Genomic DNA, 18,171 nt, shown 5'->3' with positions numbered 1-18,171 from the left:
GGTGTATAACTGGGAGAAATAAGGAATCCATTTGGTTTGGAGTGAGAAAATTTGTTTCTTTTTTACAAACATACAATGACAGCTGAGATCTGCATGGCCATCCTTCTGAAAACTCTTTCAAAGTTAACTTCAGCAGAAGCAGATAAAGTTTGATGAGGTACTAGATAACATTACCTGCTCTCAGCTTCCAGCTGAAGGAGTTGAGCAAACTGCAATTTCATCTGAAGAGTGACCCCAGGCCTACAGCACTTTCCTGCACCATCAGCAGAGCTGGCTGCACACGCACAACCAGCCACCGCCGCGCAGCTGAAGGGCAGAAAAGCCCTTCAGCCTAGGGTACTCCAATCACTTGTGATCATCTTTCTGTACTCCAGTTGAGAGGGATAAGCATTTTAAAATCAAGAAGCCTTTGGAACTTAGGTATAAGCATCGATTAAAAAGATCATCAGCCTTATGTTCAGTTCTATTAAATCTTGAAGACTGAAGATGCCAGAGAGTGTAACAGCAGCATTAGTGCAAGACAAGCGGGATGAGTGAAATAATTACGGGCTGCTTAGTTCCATACCAATTCCGTACAAAAAGTGAGGGACAAAAAGATAGACTTCAACTTTTAATTGAGAACCGCTTGGCAGTTCTTAATTATGTGGGCTACATAAGGCATCAGCAAAGAACCATTAACGAATTGGAAAGTTTTAGTTTGCTTTGCAGAGATCAGACATTGCACAACCCTTGCAGATATGAGGAAAAGCTGTTAGAAATAAAAGAGATGGCTTTTAAAAGGAGCTTATGTGTCAAAAAAATAAAAATGATAAAAGCCCAAACTCTAGTAAATGAAATGTAGAATCCATAAAGGAGTGGGGGGGGGTGGAAGAAAAAAAAGAAGAAAAAAATTGCTATAGATATAAAAGCAAATAAAAACAAACTTCATCAAAAACATCAGAAGCAGAGAACTGCCAGATGATTGGGGCGATGACGCATGATCAGTGCCAAACATCGCAGTGGAAAATAGGGCCAGTTGGAAAAATCAAATTAATCATCATTATCAGCAGCTGCCACAGAGATCACACGAGACTTTCTCTTGGGATGGGTCTGAGAGACTGTTTCTAATTAAAATGTCAACAGGGGAGGTTTTAGAACAATTTAAACCTTAGAATCAGTTGGGATCCACTTGTGCATCCTAAAGAAGCTTAAATACAACAGGACCAAACCTATGCTGTATAACCTGTCATTTAAATTAGCCACAGAACATGAAAAACAGAAGGATGGGATTGTTATTATCTGTAAAAGGGTGGATGTCAGGACATGCACCACAGTAAGCCTCAGCTCTGCACTAGACAGATTAGAACAAAGTATTAGGAAGAACAGAATTAGTAGTCAGAGTCTGAGATGATGAATTGGGAAAGAGGCAATAGGGCTCTGAAGAGGAAATTGTATCAGAGATTTTTAAAGATCTTAAACATCATTAAAGGCTATTAAAATGCAATGGGACAAGAGAAAGACTCTGAGGGAAAAATACCCAGTTAAGAGAAGAAACCAAGGATAGGCATGAACAGCAATGCTTTCCATAATGCAAGCAAGTTACTAGTGGACACAATAAAGGTCCTACTGCATACTCCAAATTTTCAATACGGACGAAGACAGGGCTGAGGTGTTACAGAGGAGATGGAACCAGGCTCCTCTCAGTGGCTAGCAGTGAGAGGAGGCAGTGATGACAAGCTGCACCAAAGGAAATTCAGACTGGATATGAGGTAACTGTTTACTCCATGTGGGTGGGTAAGCACTGAAACAAGCTGTCCACACTCAACTAGATAAGGCTCTGAGCAACTTGATCTACCCTTGAAGCTGGCCCTGCTTTGAGCAGCAGGTTGAACTAGTTCAATGTCCTTCAAACTTTATTCCATAAAATATCAGAGATCAAAAGAAACCTGTAACTTTTTGTGCTATGAATTTAACAACCTGTAATATCCAAAAACTAAGGCCATAAGAACTCACATCAAGAATTTGTTTCCAGTTTCAGTAGTGAAAACTAACCAGTGAGCAAACCAAAGGATTTGAACTTCTCACATCAAATATAGAGTGACTCTTGGTGGAAATACACCTGAGCCAAATATAGGGCTCAACACAGCAGGCACAACCAATTCCAACAAAAAACTTGTGAAAATAAAGGTACAGGTAACAATTCCTCTGGTCTTAATCACAGTGACTCAGTTTCCTGCACCTTGTGTGTCAGACAGCTGCACCCTTTACATGCTGCACAAAGAGGTGTGTGCACTCCCAGCTGCCTTTTTTTTTTTTTTTGTCCTCTAGAAAGTCATGAGGATGGAAAATAGGCAAGTTTCATCTCACAGGTCACATGAGCAGAAAATAAAATCATTTGCACGTTGTCACAGAGAACTTAAACCTCAGTAAATCATCCATGTTGCCAAGGAAAGGAACTGTAATTTCCAGTAGTGAGAAAGGGCTCACAAGCTCAGACGTGAAGCCAGGTACCGGCATGCCTACAGCTGCTGGAATCACAGATTTTCACTCTGAGTCGTGTACCCTTTACAAATCTCTGGGGAAAGGAGGAGAGGTACATTTCAATAAATGGGTCCCTTAAGGAAAGCTTCAACAAGACTGTAGTAGTTAACTTCTCAGGGTTAAACTTCCCGTTTTATCATAACAGTGCCATATTCTCACACACTCAAGCAGGGAATCTTACCTTCACACAAGCACTATGGAACATTCCCACAATTAATGGATTGTCTCTAATGCCAAAGCTCTGCCATGCTTGTGTGCTGTACAGTAACTGGAAGAGAGTCATGTGTGCAGATACTCCAGCGGGGTGTGCATGCTTGTACAAAACCAAGTGTCCTTGCTGCAGAGCTGTGATGCTCAGAACACTACACACTGTACACTGGATTTGTTCCCAATTTTAATATACATACACATTTACACGTCACTAGTAAAAATCTGTACACTTCACATTACAGTACATACGAGCCACCAGTTGCTAGCTAACACCAGAACACTGATGAAGCCCAAGACGACTGCCCTAAAACAGGCAGGGGGGCTAGTCTTCCCGTCCAGGGAAGTTTCTTTGGGTTACACATTCCAATGAGACACTGCTTTCCAGAGGGGCAAGTGAAGAAGGTGGAACAGGTCCCAGAAATGGACCTGAAGCTTTTCTTCCTCCTCCAACAGCTGTTACCAGTATCTTGCTTGCACTCCAGCTCTGGATTGGGTTTTCTGTCTGCCTGCAGCATCATTTCTTCATCTTCATGTCTGCCTCAATGGCACAGCGACGCCCTCTGGTGCCTCCATCCTAGTCACAAGGCAAACAGAAAGAGTTATGCAACTCTAAATACAAAACGCTTCCTCCAGGGAAGGTAAGGAACTGTGCATCTGGCAACAGTTTTTCATGCCTTCCCAAGAGGAGAAACGGAAGGTGTCCTATGGCGGCTTGGGGAGGCCTGCCTGCAGACCTACCTAAAAATTGGCTCTGGACAGAGCACAGGTGCTGGGATTTGCAGCATCTCTGCATGCTGCTGGCAGCCAGGGCAGAGAGAGGCCACGAGGCTCTTGCCCAGACAGATGCTTTTGGAGCCTGTACAGTACAGGCTTTCTCCTAAGTGTCAGACTCTACCTTGGCTTTTAAGATGGGAAGAGGAAACTGCTGACTAACCTACCTTATCAGCTGCTGATCCCTATGGAAGTGCTCCTCCAGATGAGTGACCCTGGCACTAGCTCCCTAGTTTCTCCGCACAGCACCTTTCCATGAGCAGAAGGCGAGCTGAGAGCTTCCTTTGATCCGCTGCCCTCTCCCTCTGGCTGACATGCTGACTCTCCTGGAGTACTCCTCTGTCTTTAGATATATGCGAGAAAAAAACAACTCTCCATCTTCCTCCCCTCTCTCCTGCCCGCAACTCAGAGACTTGGGGTTTCCCAGAGGGAATATTTTTCCAGACACTTCAAATCACCACAGGCACAGAGCAAGATATTTCTGCAGAGTATCTGATTTGCTTTCTGGACCATGAATGATAAAGGAGTACACAGCTGACTCCTCACTTTCCCAAGACCTTTTGTACTGTCTTGAACGTGTGGAAGGGGCAGCTGTATAAGCATGGCAGACATGGGAACTAGAATACTGCACCACTTGGTCTGTTTTCCCACTTACAGAGAAAAAAAGCAGGAGGGAAGTTGTGGAAAAAAGCAAAAGCAGATGACAAAATAAGAACAGTTGGAACCAGAAGAAAACACTGAAGCCCCTCCCACTCACCCACGCTGAGAATGAGGGACTGAGAAGTTTCTTCTCTAATGATCATGGTTGTACAGCCCCCAAGTTAAACACACACCGCTGCAGTGCTAAGGATGCTGTGACAGTGCAGGGAGCAGAGCACGCTGCCAGCAGTACTGCAGTACCTGCTGGAGCCTTTCAATACTTACAAAGAGAGAGAGAAGGAAGGCAGGAGAGCCCATTGGGACACTGTCCTGTTAAAAGGCCAAACAGAAGGACTTATCAGATATCGGATATGGAAATGCACACACCACACAGAAGCACTGAGCCCACACACGAGCATAGAGAAACACGTGCCCCACAGCCCTTCCTGCATGGCATCAGTCTTATGCAGCAGGAACACAAAAATGGACAAAAGAGGGATGCTGCGAGAGTCAGAATGCTAGGAAAGGGATATTCCCCTGCAGCCATAGCAAGGCCTGGTCTACCTAACCATTTCTGCACTGTTCAGTTGCCACTATAACTCAGGAGGCAGTCTTTGCTGTCACAGTGCTGTGTGCACCAGCTGAGAGCAGTCGAGATCACTTAATCAAGTTTGGATGCATCAAAGGTTCTCTGGTGTGTTTTACACAGCAAAGGTGGAGGCCCCATCCCTGGAAACATTCAAGGCCAGGCTTGATGAGGATCTGAGTAGCTTGATCTAGTTGGAGATGTCCCAGCTTATAGCAGGGGGGTTGGACTAGATGACCTTTGGAGGTCCCTTCCAACCCAAACATTCTATGATTCTATAAACTGGACTGCAGTGATTCCATGGTTCTAAAAATCTGACTAGGAAGTGAAGGACATGGCAGAGGCTATTCAACCAATTCTCTGCACCTCACCTTCCTGCCATATCGTGCCTCTTCCAATACTCTGTTCATTTTCCCACAGTTTTCATCACCTGTTTTTAAAAACAGGGATAGAACTAATGGGCTTGCAGAATAAACTCATGAGAGCTGCCTCAGGGATGATGTACAGTGTACAGGTCCAGAGATGTAAACTAATCAATGGGCACATTTAAAAAAAAAATTTGTTCAGATGAAGATGCTGGAGCCATTGCAATCCCAAGAGACATTCTGCCTCTTTGGCATGGGAACTTCATGCAGTATCTTGGGGTTCTTCAAAAGATACCAAGTGCCCTTCCACAGGGTGCAGCATTCTCACCTTCTCTGAAGCATCCTGCTTGCGAGTGGAGTCTCGCCCACGAAGGCTCTTTGCACTGATCCCTGACTCCGATGTTTGCATGATCAGTTGTGTGGCCAGAAATTGCTGCAAGAAAACCACACTCTGTTAAGATTCTCAGGCAAAACAAGCTCAGTTAGTGTGTGTCAGTTAACTATCACAAACCACAGGCTGGGAATGATTGGGTCAGAGGTAGTTTCAGTTCCTTGTCTGCTGCTCAGAATAAGTTCCTCCATTTACCTCAAAAGCCACGAGTCCTGAGGAACTATAAAACCCCAGTTCAAACTCTGCCAGTTGGGACAGTCTAATTCATGAGAAGTTTTAAATGGCATATATTCACAGGACAGTTTCACACACACTTTATACCAGCATAAACCAGCACAGCCACCAAAAGAAGCAATCGCGTCCCCTGTCATTCAATATCCCTGTTGCTTTTGTTCCTGAACCACACCCTGGTTCTTGCTGTCCTCAGCATTTCCCTGAAGGAAACTAAATTTTAAATGGGCTGAACCTACACAACATTCTGCTGCGTTAGTTTTAACTTTGCCACCAGAGGCAGCAGAAGAGAGTTTTTTTTCATTCAAAGACACTGTCAGTGAAACTGGCCTTAGGTCCAGCAGTCTTTCCCACACCTATGGTCCAAGGCAGGTACCCTGTCCTGCACTGGCCTCAGCTCAACACTTTACCTGGATCTGCTCCAGGACATCTCGCTGCATCTCCACAGCCATGTGGTACACATCATGGTCAGAGCTGTTGTACATAACTGCGTTTTGAAACATCAGCATAATATCGCGCTGGAACTCAGCCGTGGTTCGTATCAGCCCGTTCTCAATGTTCTTTTTGATGGTAGATAAATCCATTGGCCTGTGAAAGAAAAGCAACTAGTGTCAAAATAGCAAGAGAAATATTTAACTCTTTCCTCACCTTTTTGCAAACAGCCCTGGGTCTGTCATGTGTCTAGTTAGACCATCTATTTGATTTGGCCGAAGGGGTTCTCTGCTACACAGGCTGTGTTTTGGAGTACAAAGGCCCCAGCTCAGCAGACACAAACTGTCCAGCAGCTACCTTCAATTGTAACTGACGCCTTCTCCAGGCATCACTGAGGGAGACACTAAGGAGCTAGAGCTGCAGGTGCTGAAATATTTAGGAGAGATTTTGGGGACTAGCAGGGGATTCTGCTCATTCTTCCAGAATAGTTCACTATCTGGGACAGGAAAAAATGTTGATGGTCCTTCGGAATTTCAAAGACTAAATCCTATCCTTGGACAGACAGTGGGAGGAGCAGATCAGTCATGTATGACCTTACTGATAAAAAAAGTGTTCTGTGTAAGTCAGTGTACTTCATTCACAGACATGATTGTGTAAAGACATGCTACTGATGAGGACCCTTTTCTTTGGGAAACCTGTATCTGACAGAATCAAGCCAGGAAAAGATCATTTTCCCACTCTTGCAGTCTGCATGGCAGGCAAAAGCTACACTGTTCCTGCCAGAAATCCCTACACAAATATGCAAATATAGAATTCTAATGACAGAAGACTACTGAGACTCACCTCTGCACAATACTGTGGTAGCCTGGTGCTATATCATCAGTTACAGGCTGAAGGAAGACATTGGCATACCTGCAGAAAGAAGTTCACTTAGTGCCCTGTCCTTGTTGGTGAAAATTTGCTTCATGCTCATGTTTGTTGTGTGCTAGCAGTAATAATATGATTCCTCATCTCCCTGTACCAAGGCAGATGAGCCTCTGAGATGGGAAAGTAGAGACTTGTCTAGGATTAGTCACTTCCTTCTGCTCATTCTCAAGACACTGAACTCACCTGTGATTAGCTGCTGCTCTCCAAACCAGCATGATAGCTTTCTTCCAGATCTTCTGGGCCTGTATTGCTTCCTGGTCCTCGCTGCACACTGAGCTGGGAAGAAAAGACCAGGACTTCATTCAGAGTCTGCATGTTACCTCAGAGCAGAAACCTTATTATTTATTTTGCCTCTGACAGCCTACACTAATCCATGGCAAAAAACAAAATGAAGAAATGGGGCCTGGTATTACGGTGCTGTCTGCGCACCTGCACTTGTAAGCAAGGAGAACCAGACAAACCAACAGAAGGTCCCTTTGTACCCACTCAGTCAGCGAGTGAGAATCCTGTGCCCCCTCCACCAGACAGCGTGGGATCTGCTCCTGCGTGCCCGAGGACTGGAGCGATACTCACAACTGGGAGGAGGCTGGGCTGCTGGGGATGGAGTCAGCCAGCGCGTGAGACTGTAACGGCGCGTTGTGGACACTGAAGCCGTCATCGCTCTCGCTCACTGGGGGTTCGTTATCCATCTCTGACAGATACCCCTCACCCTGGTCTTCTTCTTTGGGTTCCTCCAAACTGGCAGCCTCACTGGCACCATCCTCATCATCCTCTTCTCCCTGCCCATCCTGAAATGTACAGTTCATGAGTCTGCACAGCCAGCTACAGCAGCAACTCAGAGCCTCCAAAGCAACTATGGATCAGCAAGCAAAGAGACTTTCTTGCTATGCTGCTGCCAACTGTACTGGCACTGTCACAAAATCCTAGTTGCTGTATCCTGCCCTGCCTCCCCCTGCAGACACAGAAACACACACACATGCAGAGCTTTATAGCACCTGAAGCAATCTCCCCTTTAGCTCCAGCTGCAGACTGCCCGCTTCTCAGTGCGGAAGGCTCAACACAAGCTTTGCTTTTCAGCAGTGGGAACCAGGAAGCAGCAGCAGCGATGAGATGTTACTAATAAACTCAAGATGACTACAACCAATTGAGATTACCTTCATCTGACTCCTAAACAGGGCTTGGGCCTCCTCCTTCATTGACTCTGTGAAAGAAAGAAAAGCAGGAAGGTTGATTCTCCAAAGCAGTCTTTCCTAACAAAGCTCCTGCACCAATGCCTACAGTCCTGCGGTAATTTACCACTGTTCCTACACGTATCTTTTCTCCCTCCTCCCCAAAAAAACCTGAACCAGATCACTGACAACTATCCAGCTAATAATGTTGCATGTAAAAGATGTCCTAGCTGAATTAAGTTACCTGACAGCTCAAATTTGTGCTGAACATCAGCCTGTGAGGAGTCTTCACTCACATTTGGGACTTGTGGAGGGGATGAATCATCATCAGGTGGGGTCTGGAGGGAAGAGAAATGCACAAATCTAGACGTTTGTGTCAGCTTCCTTCAAGTGAAGGTGTGGGCACATCTCACTCACCCTAACCTAACTCAAGGCAATGAAGTTCACTGAGCACCTTCCCAACAGCAATTCTGTACGTGGGCTGGGGGTGGGGGGGATACACAGAGGTACTGCCTAAAGCAGAGAGCTTCTCTGCAGATCGAACAGATCAGCAGCATGACTCCCACGAAAACAGTCAGTCACATTCATGGAAGGGTCAGCTTCAACCCAGCAGTCATCCTTCCTCTAAACTTCTCTCCTACCTGCCACAACTGCTCCCTTCTTCCCCCACACCAGTTCCAGACAGCCTCTCTGCTTACATACCTCTGTCTTCACTGTATTGTGCACTGCATCTTCTCCCTTGGACGATTCTATCTCGATTTCAGAAGTCTCTCCTGCTGCTACAGTTGCTCTTTGATCCTCTTCTATCTCTTGACTTCTAAGCTCTGGTGTTTCTGTCACTCGTGCAGTTGCTGGTATGGTTTCCTCAGGGTCCAGCTGACTCTGTTCCTGCTCTGCAGGTTCTGTCTTTATTTCTGATCCCAGCTCGCCAATGCCCATTAGGTCTCGAATTCCCTTTGCCTCTGGTTCCTCACACTCCAGTCTTTCCTGCTTCACAGTCACAGACACTTGGGGTATCTGGGCCTGTTTCTCATGCTCCTGACGAATTGAGTGCTCCCACGGGCCAGGCAGGGTCTGAGGGTCATCGGTATCTTCACAGAAAGAAGACAGAGCTGCTTCAACAACTGCTGCATCCAGGACTTCAGGGTGGTCATCTACCTTTATTGCCAAAACAAACAGAGCAGCACAGACCAAGGTCAGAAAGAGGGATTAAAAAAACCTTCATGTTATTTGGCAATGAGACAATTGTGGAAAACCCACTGTACTGGGTTTACAAAGCTGCCTTCTGCAGCCAGACTCATATCACACCTTGTGGAGTCTCCCAAGGAGCTTCAGTTTCAGAGGTACAACACCCCTAGAAAGTATGCTGCAAGCAGTGCTCCTTTGTCTTCCAGAGACCTGACCCAAACCCTACCCAACATGAGGAAGAGAGAGATTTCTTTCTGCACTCTGAAGAGAAGGATCAGGCTAAACATGGCAGACTAGAAGCAGCAGTGTCATAGGGTCATTTCCTATTGATCTGGACAACAATGGTGAGTATGTACATTTTGGTATAGTTATTTCTTGACTGTTTAAGCTAACTACATTGGTGAGCAGTTATCACTTGAGATTAACCTAACTGGATGTGGAGCAAAAGGCACTCTGCTTTGCCCATTTACCTTGTCCTCAATGATGGCTATAATATTTCCAACGGTATCGAAGTCCAGCTCTTCCCCTGTATAGGACACTGCGATATCCATTTTCTCAGCTAAATCCAGGTCTTCTTTCCCGTCCATGCAGTGATCTTTGGAAGACCCTGCAGTGCTGCCAGCCCCAGAACCCAGGCATTCTTTCTTGATGGAATCAATGATCATGGATATTTCACTGCTGTCCATGGACACTGTCACAGTATGGGAATCAGATACTGCCTCTATGGAAACACAGGCTTCTGGCTGGCTCACTGCACAAGGATGAAAGTGACAGTCAGAGACCAATCTGGAGAAGTCAAGCCTGCATAAACAACTACTGCAGTGGAGAAGACCAGGTACCAACCACAAGTATCCCAGGTCCACCCACAACAGCATAGCTTAGAAAAATAAAAGACAAATATGGGTTTGCTTTCCCACAGTAGAGACAAAGCGAGATTCCAGCCCTTGAACCACAATCCATGAGCACCCCCACCCCCACCCAGAAAATCCTGTTTAAAACCATCTGTTTACTCCAGAACCCAGCTGTAGCCATCCGTTCGGCAAGGACGGCGAGTCTGAGGGGACAAAAGGCCAGCTGGGAGCTTGCCGGGTGCCGATCCCACGGGAAGTTCTGCTTTCCAGCAGTGCGTAGTTCAGGGACGCACCTGTGGCTACGCTTTCTGGAGCTGCAGCTGGTGGCACAACGGATGGTGCTGACAGCGTGGGCATCATGACAATGGTTGCCTGGGACACAGGCTCTACGGGGGGTGGCAGGAGTTTAGCTGGAGGTTCGCTGGCAACAGCGGAGAAGGAAGCAAGAGGTGAGGTGAACTGTGCAGGACCAGCTTCTAAAAGCCGGGAAAGCGTAGGAGCACCTAACAGAGAGTACAAGGGAAAAGCACATGAGCAAGAAGCAGCCACCACTGAAGTCCACAAAACCACCACTGGGCTCTTCACCGTCTGGTGGCTTCTTCTGAGAAAAGACACTGAGAGGTACCTATAAATGGTCCCAAAAGCTATAGGGAGAACCATGACTCCTTTGTGTGTGCAGTCTGAGACAGAATCACACAGACTACGGGACACTGTTCAGTGTGAGGGCCAGACAGGCTAAGCCACACATGCAGAGAGGCCCTTCCAAAGGCTCATCCCAATACAATTACAGGAAAACTAACAAACAGTGCTGAGAGAGCCACACAAGGTAAGCCAAGACAAATGGTCATCACAGGAGCTGGAAAAGAGTAGAGGGGATCTCTTTCCAAGTCTCCCCTGGAGAATTCCTCTTATACCAAAGTCTGCCACTCATCTTAGCTCTAGCTTCCAGTCTGAATTTACTGAACTGTCTGGACCAAATTAACAGGTGTTAAACAGATGTGGATAAGGAAAGTGAAATTATTCGTATGGAATTATACATGTATGAATGGTGTAAATTATCAGTACCAGACAATGTGTTTAAACCACTGGTTAGCAGGAGCTGAGAAGAAACTTCAGGCAGGTTGTTCTGAAAAGGCCCAAAGCGAAGACTCCTGCCCCTCTCAATCCTTCCTCTGTGGAACTTACTCTGTTAGCTCAGTCTGCTGTGGTCTAATCCTCAACAGACCTCTAAGCTAAAGCAGAGATAAAATGCATGAATTCTCCAGAATGACATGGAGTCGCAGTTTGACACATCAGTTATCAGATACCAGACCATTTTTTCCCTCTCTGTCAACTAACCCTTTCTTTCTACACTGAAATGCCTGGTATTAGCCAGTGTCAAAACCAGAAAACTAGAATGCATGCACCAGGATCAAATCAAGAATAATCGTTTCATTCATTTTAGATGAAGGCACTCTTCCTTCTGTAAGGATTAGAGTTTTCTTACTAAAACAGTAGGTCTGAGAAGGACAGGGATACAGAAATTGCAATACAACTCATAAAGAAGCCCCAAAACCAGCCAGGCTAGATGTCCTTCATCTCTCCCCAGAGAGAACCCATAGAACAGTCTGAAGGTATATCTGAAGGGAGAACTGTACAGGGAGAGTCCCGAGTTACCTGAAGCAGCAGGAGATGCAGGGACAGCACCAGGTGCCGACTGCATTTCCCCACTGTGCAGCACTGGAAGGACACTTCCTACCTCCAGCAGGACTCCTGAGCTGTTCATGTGACCAGAAGCCACTGCCATTTCATTTTCACCGACCTGCCAAAGGAGGACACAACTGAAGCTCCTGGAGATACCACCACATCAGTGATTCTCTGCCAGATTATGCACCTCCATGAATATGTCCATCATTTGCTGTCTCAGCATCTCTTCTGCACTTTTTGTCCAGTCTAGTCCCTGCCTGAGGCCCCTTATGCAAGTGCACATGACGGTGTCAAACTTGCTGGGGTTTGTCAGCTACAATACAGCTGCAGTGCCACCTTCCTTTGAAGTCAGTCCACATACATCATTTGCTCTATACCAGTTCACCTAACACAGGAACACATCAGCAGGCTGATGGCTGCTATTTTCAGACTGGGCCCTGAACAGCGTGGACAGTGGTCACCTTTCTAAGGCTCCCAGAGTCACTAACACCAGCTGACATCACAGTGATTTTAATAACTGTCTACAATTAGAAGAAAACAGAAAAACTTCAATACTGGTCATAAACCCCATTACAGAACTCTCCACTCCTATGCTAAGGCCCATTACAAATACTGAAATTCAACTTTCTGCCAAAATGTAAGAATTGTGAGGCCTAGGTAGAGATCATGAAGAATGTCTCCATGGAGGCTGATTGGAATGATGCTGACCAACATGCTCCCTCCCCCAGGGAGAATCATTTCCTCTAGCAAAGTCTGCAACTCCAACTCCTTACACCTGAAAGGAGATAGCCAGTCCTACATACTGAATGATCCCCACAGTCCTGCACACACAGTACTGCCAGGAAAGGGTCCTACCTCTATGGCTCACAGGGGTAACTATATCTCTCAGACCCCACTTCTGTTGGGACTCTGACAAAAACTGTATGTTTTTAAAAAGCCTTTGCAGCTCCCCTTTTTCTGTGAGAGAGTCTGGAGCAAATAGTTTGTGTGCTTGCATATATGAGCAGAGAGCTCCATACCAGCCTGGGGCTTGTGGGCAGGAGACTGCCCTTCTTCAGCAGCTCTGAGAGCAGAGGGGAAGGAGGAGGAGTTGCTTTTTGTCCTAGCATCTTTTTCTGGGGTGAATCATCAGTGACTGGGGTCATGGGGGCATCCAGGGGAGCAGAGCCTGGAGGGGTGTCAGGGATTCCAATGAAGGAGGCAACTGGGGTGCTGGGCAATGTCCCTGGAGTGACCTGAGAAAGAGAAAAAAACCACACTGTTCAAAGATATGCTCCAGCACACAGACTAGCCCCACTTACTCCTTCCCCCAAGAGCCCTGATCCAGCACACCACAGACACCTACTCCAGGCACATGCTTTCACCCTCTCCCTGCCCTGTACTGTTCCCAGGCACACATGGGAAGACTGCCTGGACAACCCACTGATGCCCCTAACAGCCTTTGATCCAGGCACCTGATCATCACAGACATGGAAGAGGACATGTATCTCGAGCAGCACTCTACATCAGCCACACTACAGCACTACCACAGTGAAAAGTCTGCAAAACAAGGCACAGGTTTCTCCCCAGGCTGCTGTTCTGTAACAGATGCAGGCCCCATGTCCCAGGCTGCTCCTTCCCTCTTACCATGGGAAGGATCCTTACCCCTGGACTGGCCTCATCCACAGCGGGCTGTGACAGATCTCCCAGAGCATAGTCTCCCCCAGGGGAGGTTGAGCCTGCAGGGGAGCGAACCATCACACCCGTCAGGCGTCGTGGCGGGTTCTTAATGGCCTGACGGGCTAGAAGAGAACAGAAGACAGTGTTTGAGAGCTCTCTCTCATTTTATCCTAAAGAACTCTAAGAAAACAGTTCATACTGTAGGAATCTCTGGCACCACACTAGGCTCAGTTCACAAATAATAGCATAATAATACTAATACTACTGTAAATAATACTGGGTAATGCACTTTAGTTTCAGATTTCCCTAGCAGCTGGGCATTCACTACCTCCCACCACTGGTGGGTTGCTTTACTGAACTGCCTCAAGAATTATAAATGAATGAAACATTCAGAATAAGTATCTTTTCCTTTTATCTTCACACAGTAGTAAAATTATAGGTAAAACTAAAGGGTTGAAAAGCCTGATATTCTAACAGAGAACTCTTTGCTAATTCCACTTCCTCTTAGATACAGTTTTCCTATAAAAAGGTTCCTTCTCAGAAGTGTCTGCTTTTTGCCTTGACACAAATACAGTGCTGGAAAGACAATATAATCTGTCTTTCTGACTCCTAGGGTCACAGAATACCTCCTGAACAGGTCTTAAAAAGACTTATTTCCAAAATGTTTTTATGAACATATGCATCTCTAAGGAGGAGTAAGGAAGACCATTTCCAGCTTACCCTGATAAGCAGCATCTGTAGCCTTTCTCTTGACTTCTGCCTCCTCCTCCTCCATTTTTTTCTTTCTGTATACAGAACCAAGATCTGCTGTCACACAGTGTCCCACTTCCCCTCAGTTTCTCCTCTGCAATCAGCTGACCCCCACCCCATTATCTCCAGACAACAATGACCTGCCTCTTTGAATGCCAGCTCAAATCCTCTGAGGAGGGGAGCAGAGCCAGAGGACAGTCAGAGAACAACACACCTGGAAGGAAATTGCCTCCTCTGTTTTGATAATCAGCTGGAAGTGAAAGCATGATATTGCAAGCCATCACCGAGTTCTTCACTGAGAAACTCCAAAAGAAGTTCAACACAAGCTGGTGCCCCCCAGTCTAAATCAAATCCACCCTCAAGAGGCCGAAGCATCTGCCCAGTTGCCTAGTTTCTTTTAACCCAATGTATGTGGTGTCTGACAAGCACACAGCATCAGGCAACTACAATCTCAGCAGAAAGTGTAACATGGAAATAAATAAATAGCCTACATCATAATCTCATTGCACAGCTCCTCCAGTCTGTCATCCATGTGACCGGCCTGGATCAGTTCTGCATCTTTCTTGAGTTGCCTGTAATCACAAAATCTTCTTACTTACTTATCAATGAAGCCCTAAGTGGCATTTTTCACCCCAAGCACCATCCCACTTAGGCCACTTTCAAGACAGGCTCAGAGGTTAATGCCTCTGCCACATACCTGTATTTCTCCTGTGTTTCTTTAATAATTTTCTTCAGTTCCTCAACTCGTTCTGCAGTCAGTTTCCGCACAATAACATCTTCCACAGTTTCCACAACTTCTCCCTTCTCACCACGTTTTCTCCTATAGAATAAGAGAAAAACAAAACAGTTCAGACATGAAACACAGAAAATCCTGTTTCTCCTTTCAGTAATGGCTGTTTTCATTCCTGAAACAAACATCCAGAAAAAAACCAAACCAAACCAAAAATTTCCTTTCGGTCACTCTTAAATGCTATTGGACACCACAATGTTCAAACAATCTCTTCTTAAAAGTTTATCTAATTCTTAAATGTGTCTAGCATTAGAGACTTGAGGAACAGATTAAAGATGCAAGCCCACTGCAAATTCTCAACCTGAAAAAAAAAATCAATCATTCCAACTTCAGAGAAGATTCTTACTACCCATGAAGAAACATTCAGGGTTTTTTCCTCAGTAACTCTACTGGAGTCCCCTGTATTGCAACTCTAGTGCTGGAGATCATTCAGCACTACTGCAAACAAATACAAACTTTAAACATCCTGCCTTTAATTTAATTTGATATGAAGTCTCAAAATGTCTGGTTTTAGAAGTGAGAAATATCTAAGACTACAAAGCTGTAGCTACAGTGCTGCTAAGTAAACTGTAAGAAACCACCACAAAATAGAGACAAATACAAAATGTTTCCCCTTATCACTTTTGCTGTCTTTTTTACCTCTATTCTGAATGATAATTCTATGTGCAAAGCTTCCAATCAATAACACTAACATGTAGTGTTTTATTCCAGCCAAATAAATGTTTCTTTTTTGCTGCATTAAGTCCCCAAATGCTCACTGCAACTCTTACAAATGGAGGTGTGGCTAAGAGGCCCCAGTCATCCTGTCAGGTACTGTATCAAAAGCAGGGGCATATGGAGGAGACTAACAAGTACACAGTGACCAGTTTTGGAACCATGCAATACTGAAATACTTTGATCTTATGAAATAAAGAAGACAAGATAAGAAGTGGGAAGCATGTTCTAAGAAATACCTCAGGCTTGTCCATCTCCCCCACCTGCCCATTCCCCACCCATGCCAGCTATCATAACAGAATTTCCTCACTCCTGCACATTCCTTCTGCAGAGTGCACTAGCAAATCCTTTGCTGTAAGCACCAACAAGTCCCCTCAAAATTCCTGCAGACTGTGCTTGCTTCAGACTTTGTACTCACTTGGGGGTCTCCGTAGTCTCCAAGAGCTCTGAATACTGAGATGCACAGTGCTAAGAAGAAACAAAGAAAGTCAGAGGGCACCAAAGAGCCAGCTTCTGCAATCATCTATCAACAAAGCCCACTGGGCACTTCTTCAGAGGTCTAACACCTCACAAACATATTTGACAGTCTTCTCCAGAGCTTCCCCCACAGCTGTAATTTAGTGTAGCACAAAGTGAGGAAGCATATTCACTCTGACTCTAGCACTGCCCAGGCTGATCTCCAAAACAAAGCCAAAGAACAGATGGTCCCAACTAACAACTCCGAAACCAAAGCAAGCAAACATGATTAGGGAACCTGTAGCCATGATGTTTCCATCTGTGAAGGTAAACAGAAAATATTTCAAGGGAAAAGACAAAATACTGTTCTATCAAGGCCAGGTTTATAGCTTAACAGAAACACTAAGCAACATAACCCTCTTCATGTTTTCTCCTTTGACTCTCTTAATCTCTCTGTCTGTTATACAGCAAAAATTCCAGGTGCTTGCCCAGAGAGCAGGACACACCAAAATACTTGGGCATTCAGAAATTCCTGTGGCAAGGAATTCCACAGCTTAATTATGTGCCCGGTGAAGAACAATCTCTTTAGATTTGCTTTGAACCTGGCTCCTGTTAGTCTTACTTAATAGCCTCTAAATCTTGTACTGGACAAAGCATAATTAATCCTTATTCATCCTCAGCTTCATGCCTCTTCTGATTATTCAGACATCTTTTGTATCTTCCACTACTCATCTCTTTTTTATGCTGAAGGATTTCACCTTATTTAGCCCTCCCTTATGAGGCAGTGGTTTCATGCCTTTGATCATCCTTGTCTTTTCCTTAACCTTACGCAACTGTACTGCAAGCTCAAATTTAGTTTCAGAAACAAAAAAAAAATTGATTTATACAAAACTGATTTTTAAAAACTAACTTTTCTATTTTTTTTTTTAAAAAAAAAAAAAAAAAAAGAAATGACACATTCTCTTAGGCAGCTGTCTTACATACCCCATGCAGAACCTGCTTTTTTCTAAGACTCAAATGCCACTATCTTACCTTCTGGGAAAACCAGTCAGGTGGGCGTCCTGGCTCTGCAAAAGGTTTGATAGCTCTGCTGACAGAGACCCTACAGAAGAGAAATGGCAAGTCACCATCAACTTACTTTCTTCCCCAACCAATGCAGAGAGAAGACGCTGACCTGTCTTGACGTTCATCACTGAATAGCCCCCATAAATCCAATGAACTGGCCAAGAAGTTACGTTTGAGAATCAGTGAAGTACAGCCCTTGGACTCAAAAAAATATGCCTGCTCCCAAAGAATCAACGGCTTTCTGCCTTTACTTTGAAAAGTAAGTTTCTAGCTTCTGATGACACCATTACGTTTCCACCAAAACTGTGTTGGTGGGAGGAAAAAGGTAGGAAAAAGGAGCAACAAGTGCAGAGGTAATGCATAGGAGTCTCTCATCAAATATCCTTCTTGACCACAACTCATCTCTCCCCACTTATGTTGGAATAACGTTACTCTTTGTTCTAACTAGTGTCAGAGTTTAGTCGTGGGTTGGGCAGAGTTGGGTTAACAGCTGTAATCAATGATCTTAAAGGTCTTTTGCAACCTAAAAGACTCTGTGATTCTATGATTAACGCACTTCTGCTTGGACACAGTAACTATGAAAGAAGAAAACAGATTTCCAAGTCTAATACTTCCACCTTTAATAGGCCAGCTTTGTTTCGAAGCCAGAGTGCACAGAGAGCGGCAGTGTTTACGAATAGCTGTGGCACAGCACCCCGGCCCGGTGCAGCCCCTAGGCCCGCGCTCTGCCTCGGAAGCCCGGTGCCTGCGCACACCCCCCGCCCCGCCGCG

At 45.3% G+C, this 18,171-nt stretch overlaps 1 protein-coding gene across 1 annotated transcript; it reads right to left on the bottom strand.

The window, feature by feature from the left end:
* Nucleotides 1-2,907: 2,907 nt before the first annotated feature.
* Nucleotides 2,908-17,432, bottom strand: BRD8 (bromodomain containing 8). Its single transcript, XM_008935182.1, has 19 exons — nt 17,368-17,432; nt 16,298-16,347; nt 15,073-15,195; nt 14,867-14,947; nt 14,346-14,410; nt 13,611-13,747; nt 12,986-13,201; nt 11,937-12,081; nt 10,574-10,666; nt 9,900-10,180; nt 8,944-9,399; nt 8,486-8,579; nt 8,227-8,273; nt 7,646-7,860; nt 7,256-7,348; nt 6,989-7,057; nt 6,124-6,301; nt 5,420-5,524; nt 2,908-3,304 (listed from the first exon to the last, which is right to left on the bottom strand). The coding sequence occupies exons 4-19, from the start codon at nt 14,905-14,907 to the stop codon at nt 3,245-3,247; spliced, it is 2,295 nt and encodes a 764-aa protein (XP_008933430.1). The 5' UTR covers nt 14,908-14,947; nt 15,073-15,195; nt 16,298-16,347; nt 17,368-17,432; the 3' UTR covers nt 2,908-3,244.
* Nucleotides 17,433-18,171: the final 739 nt, after the last annotated feature.

This window comes from Merops nubicus, unplaced genomic scaffold (assembly GCF_000691845.1).
Source record: "Merops nubicus isolate BGI_N331 unplaced genomic scaffold, ASM69184v1 scaffold43850, whole genome shotgun sequence".
NCBI lineage: Eukaryota > Metazoa > Chordata > Aves > Coraciiformes > Meropidae > Merops > Merops nubicus.
The sequence above is the reverse complement of the archived record's forward strand: the minus strand, read 5'-3'. Positions and strand labels throughout refer to the sequence as shown.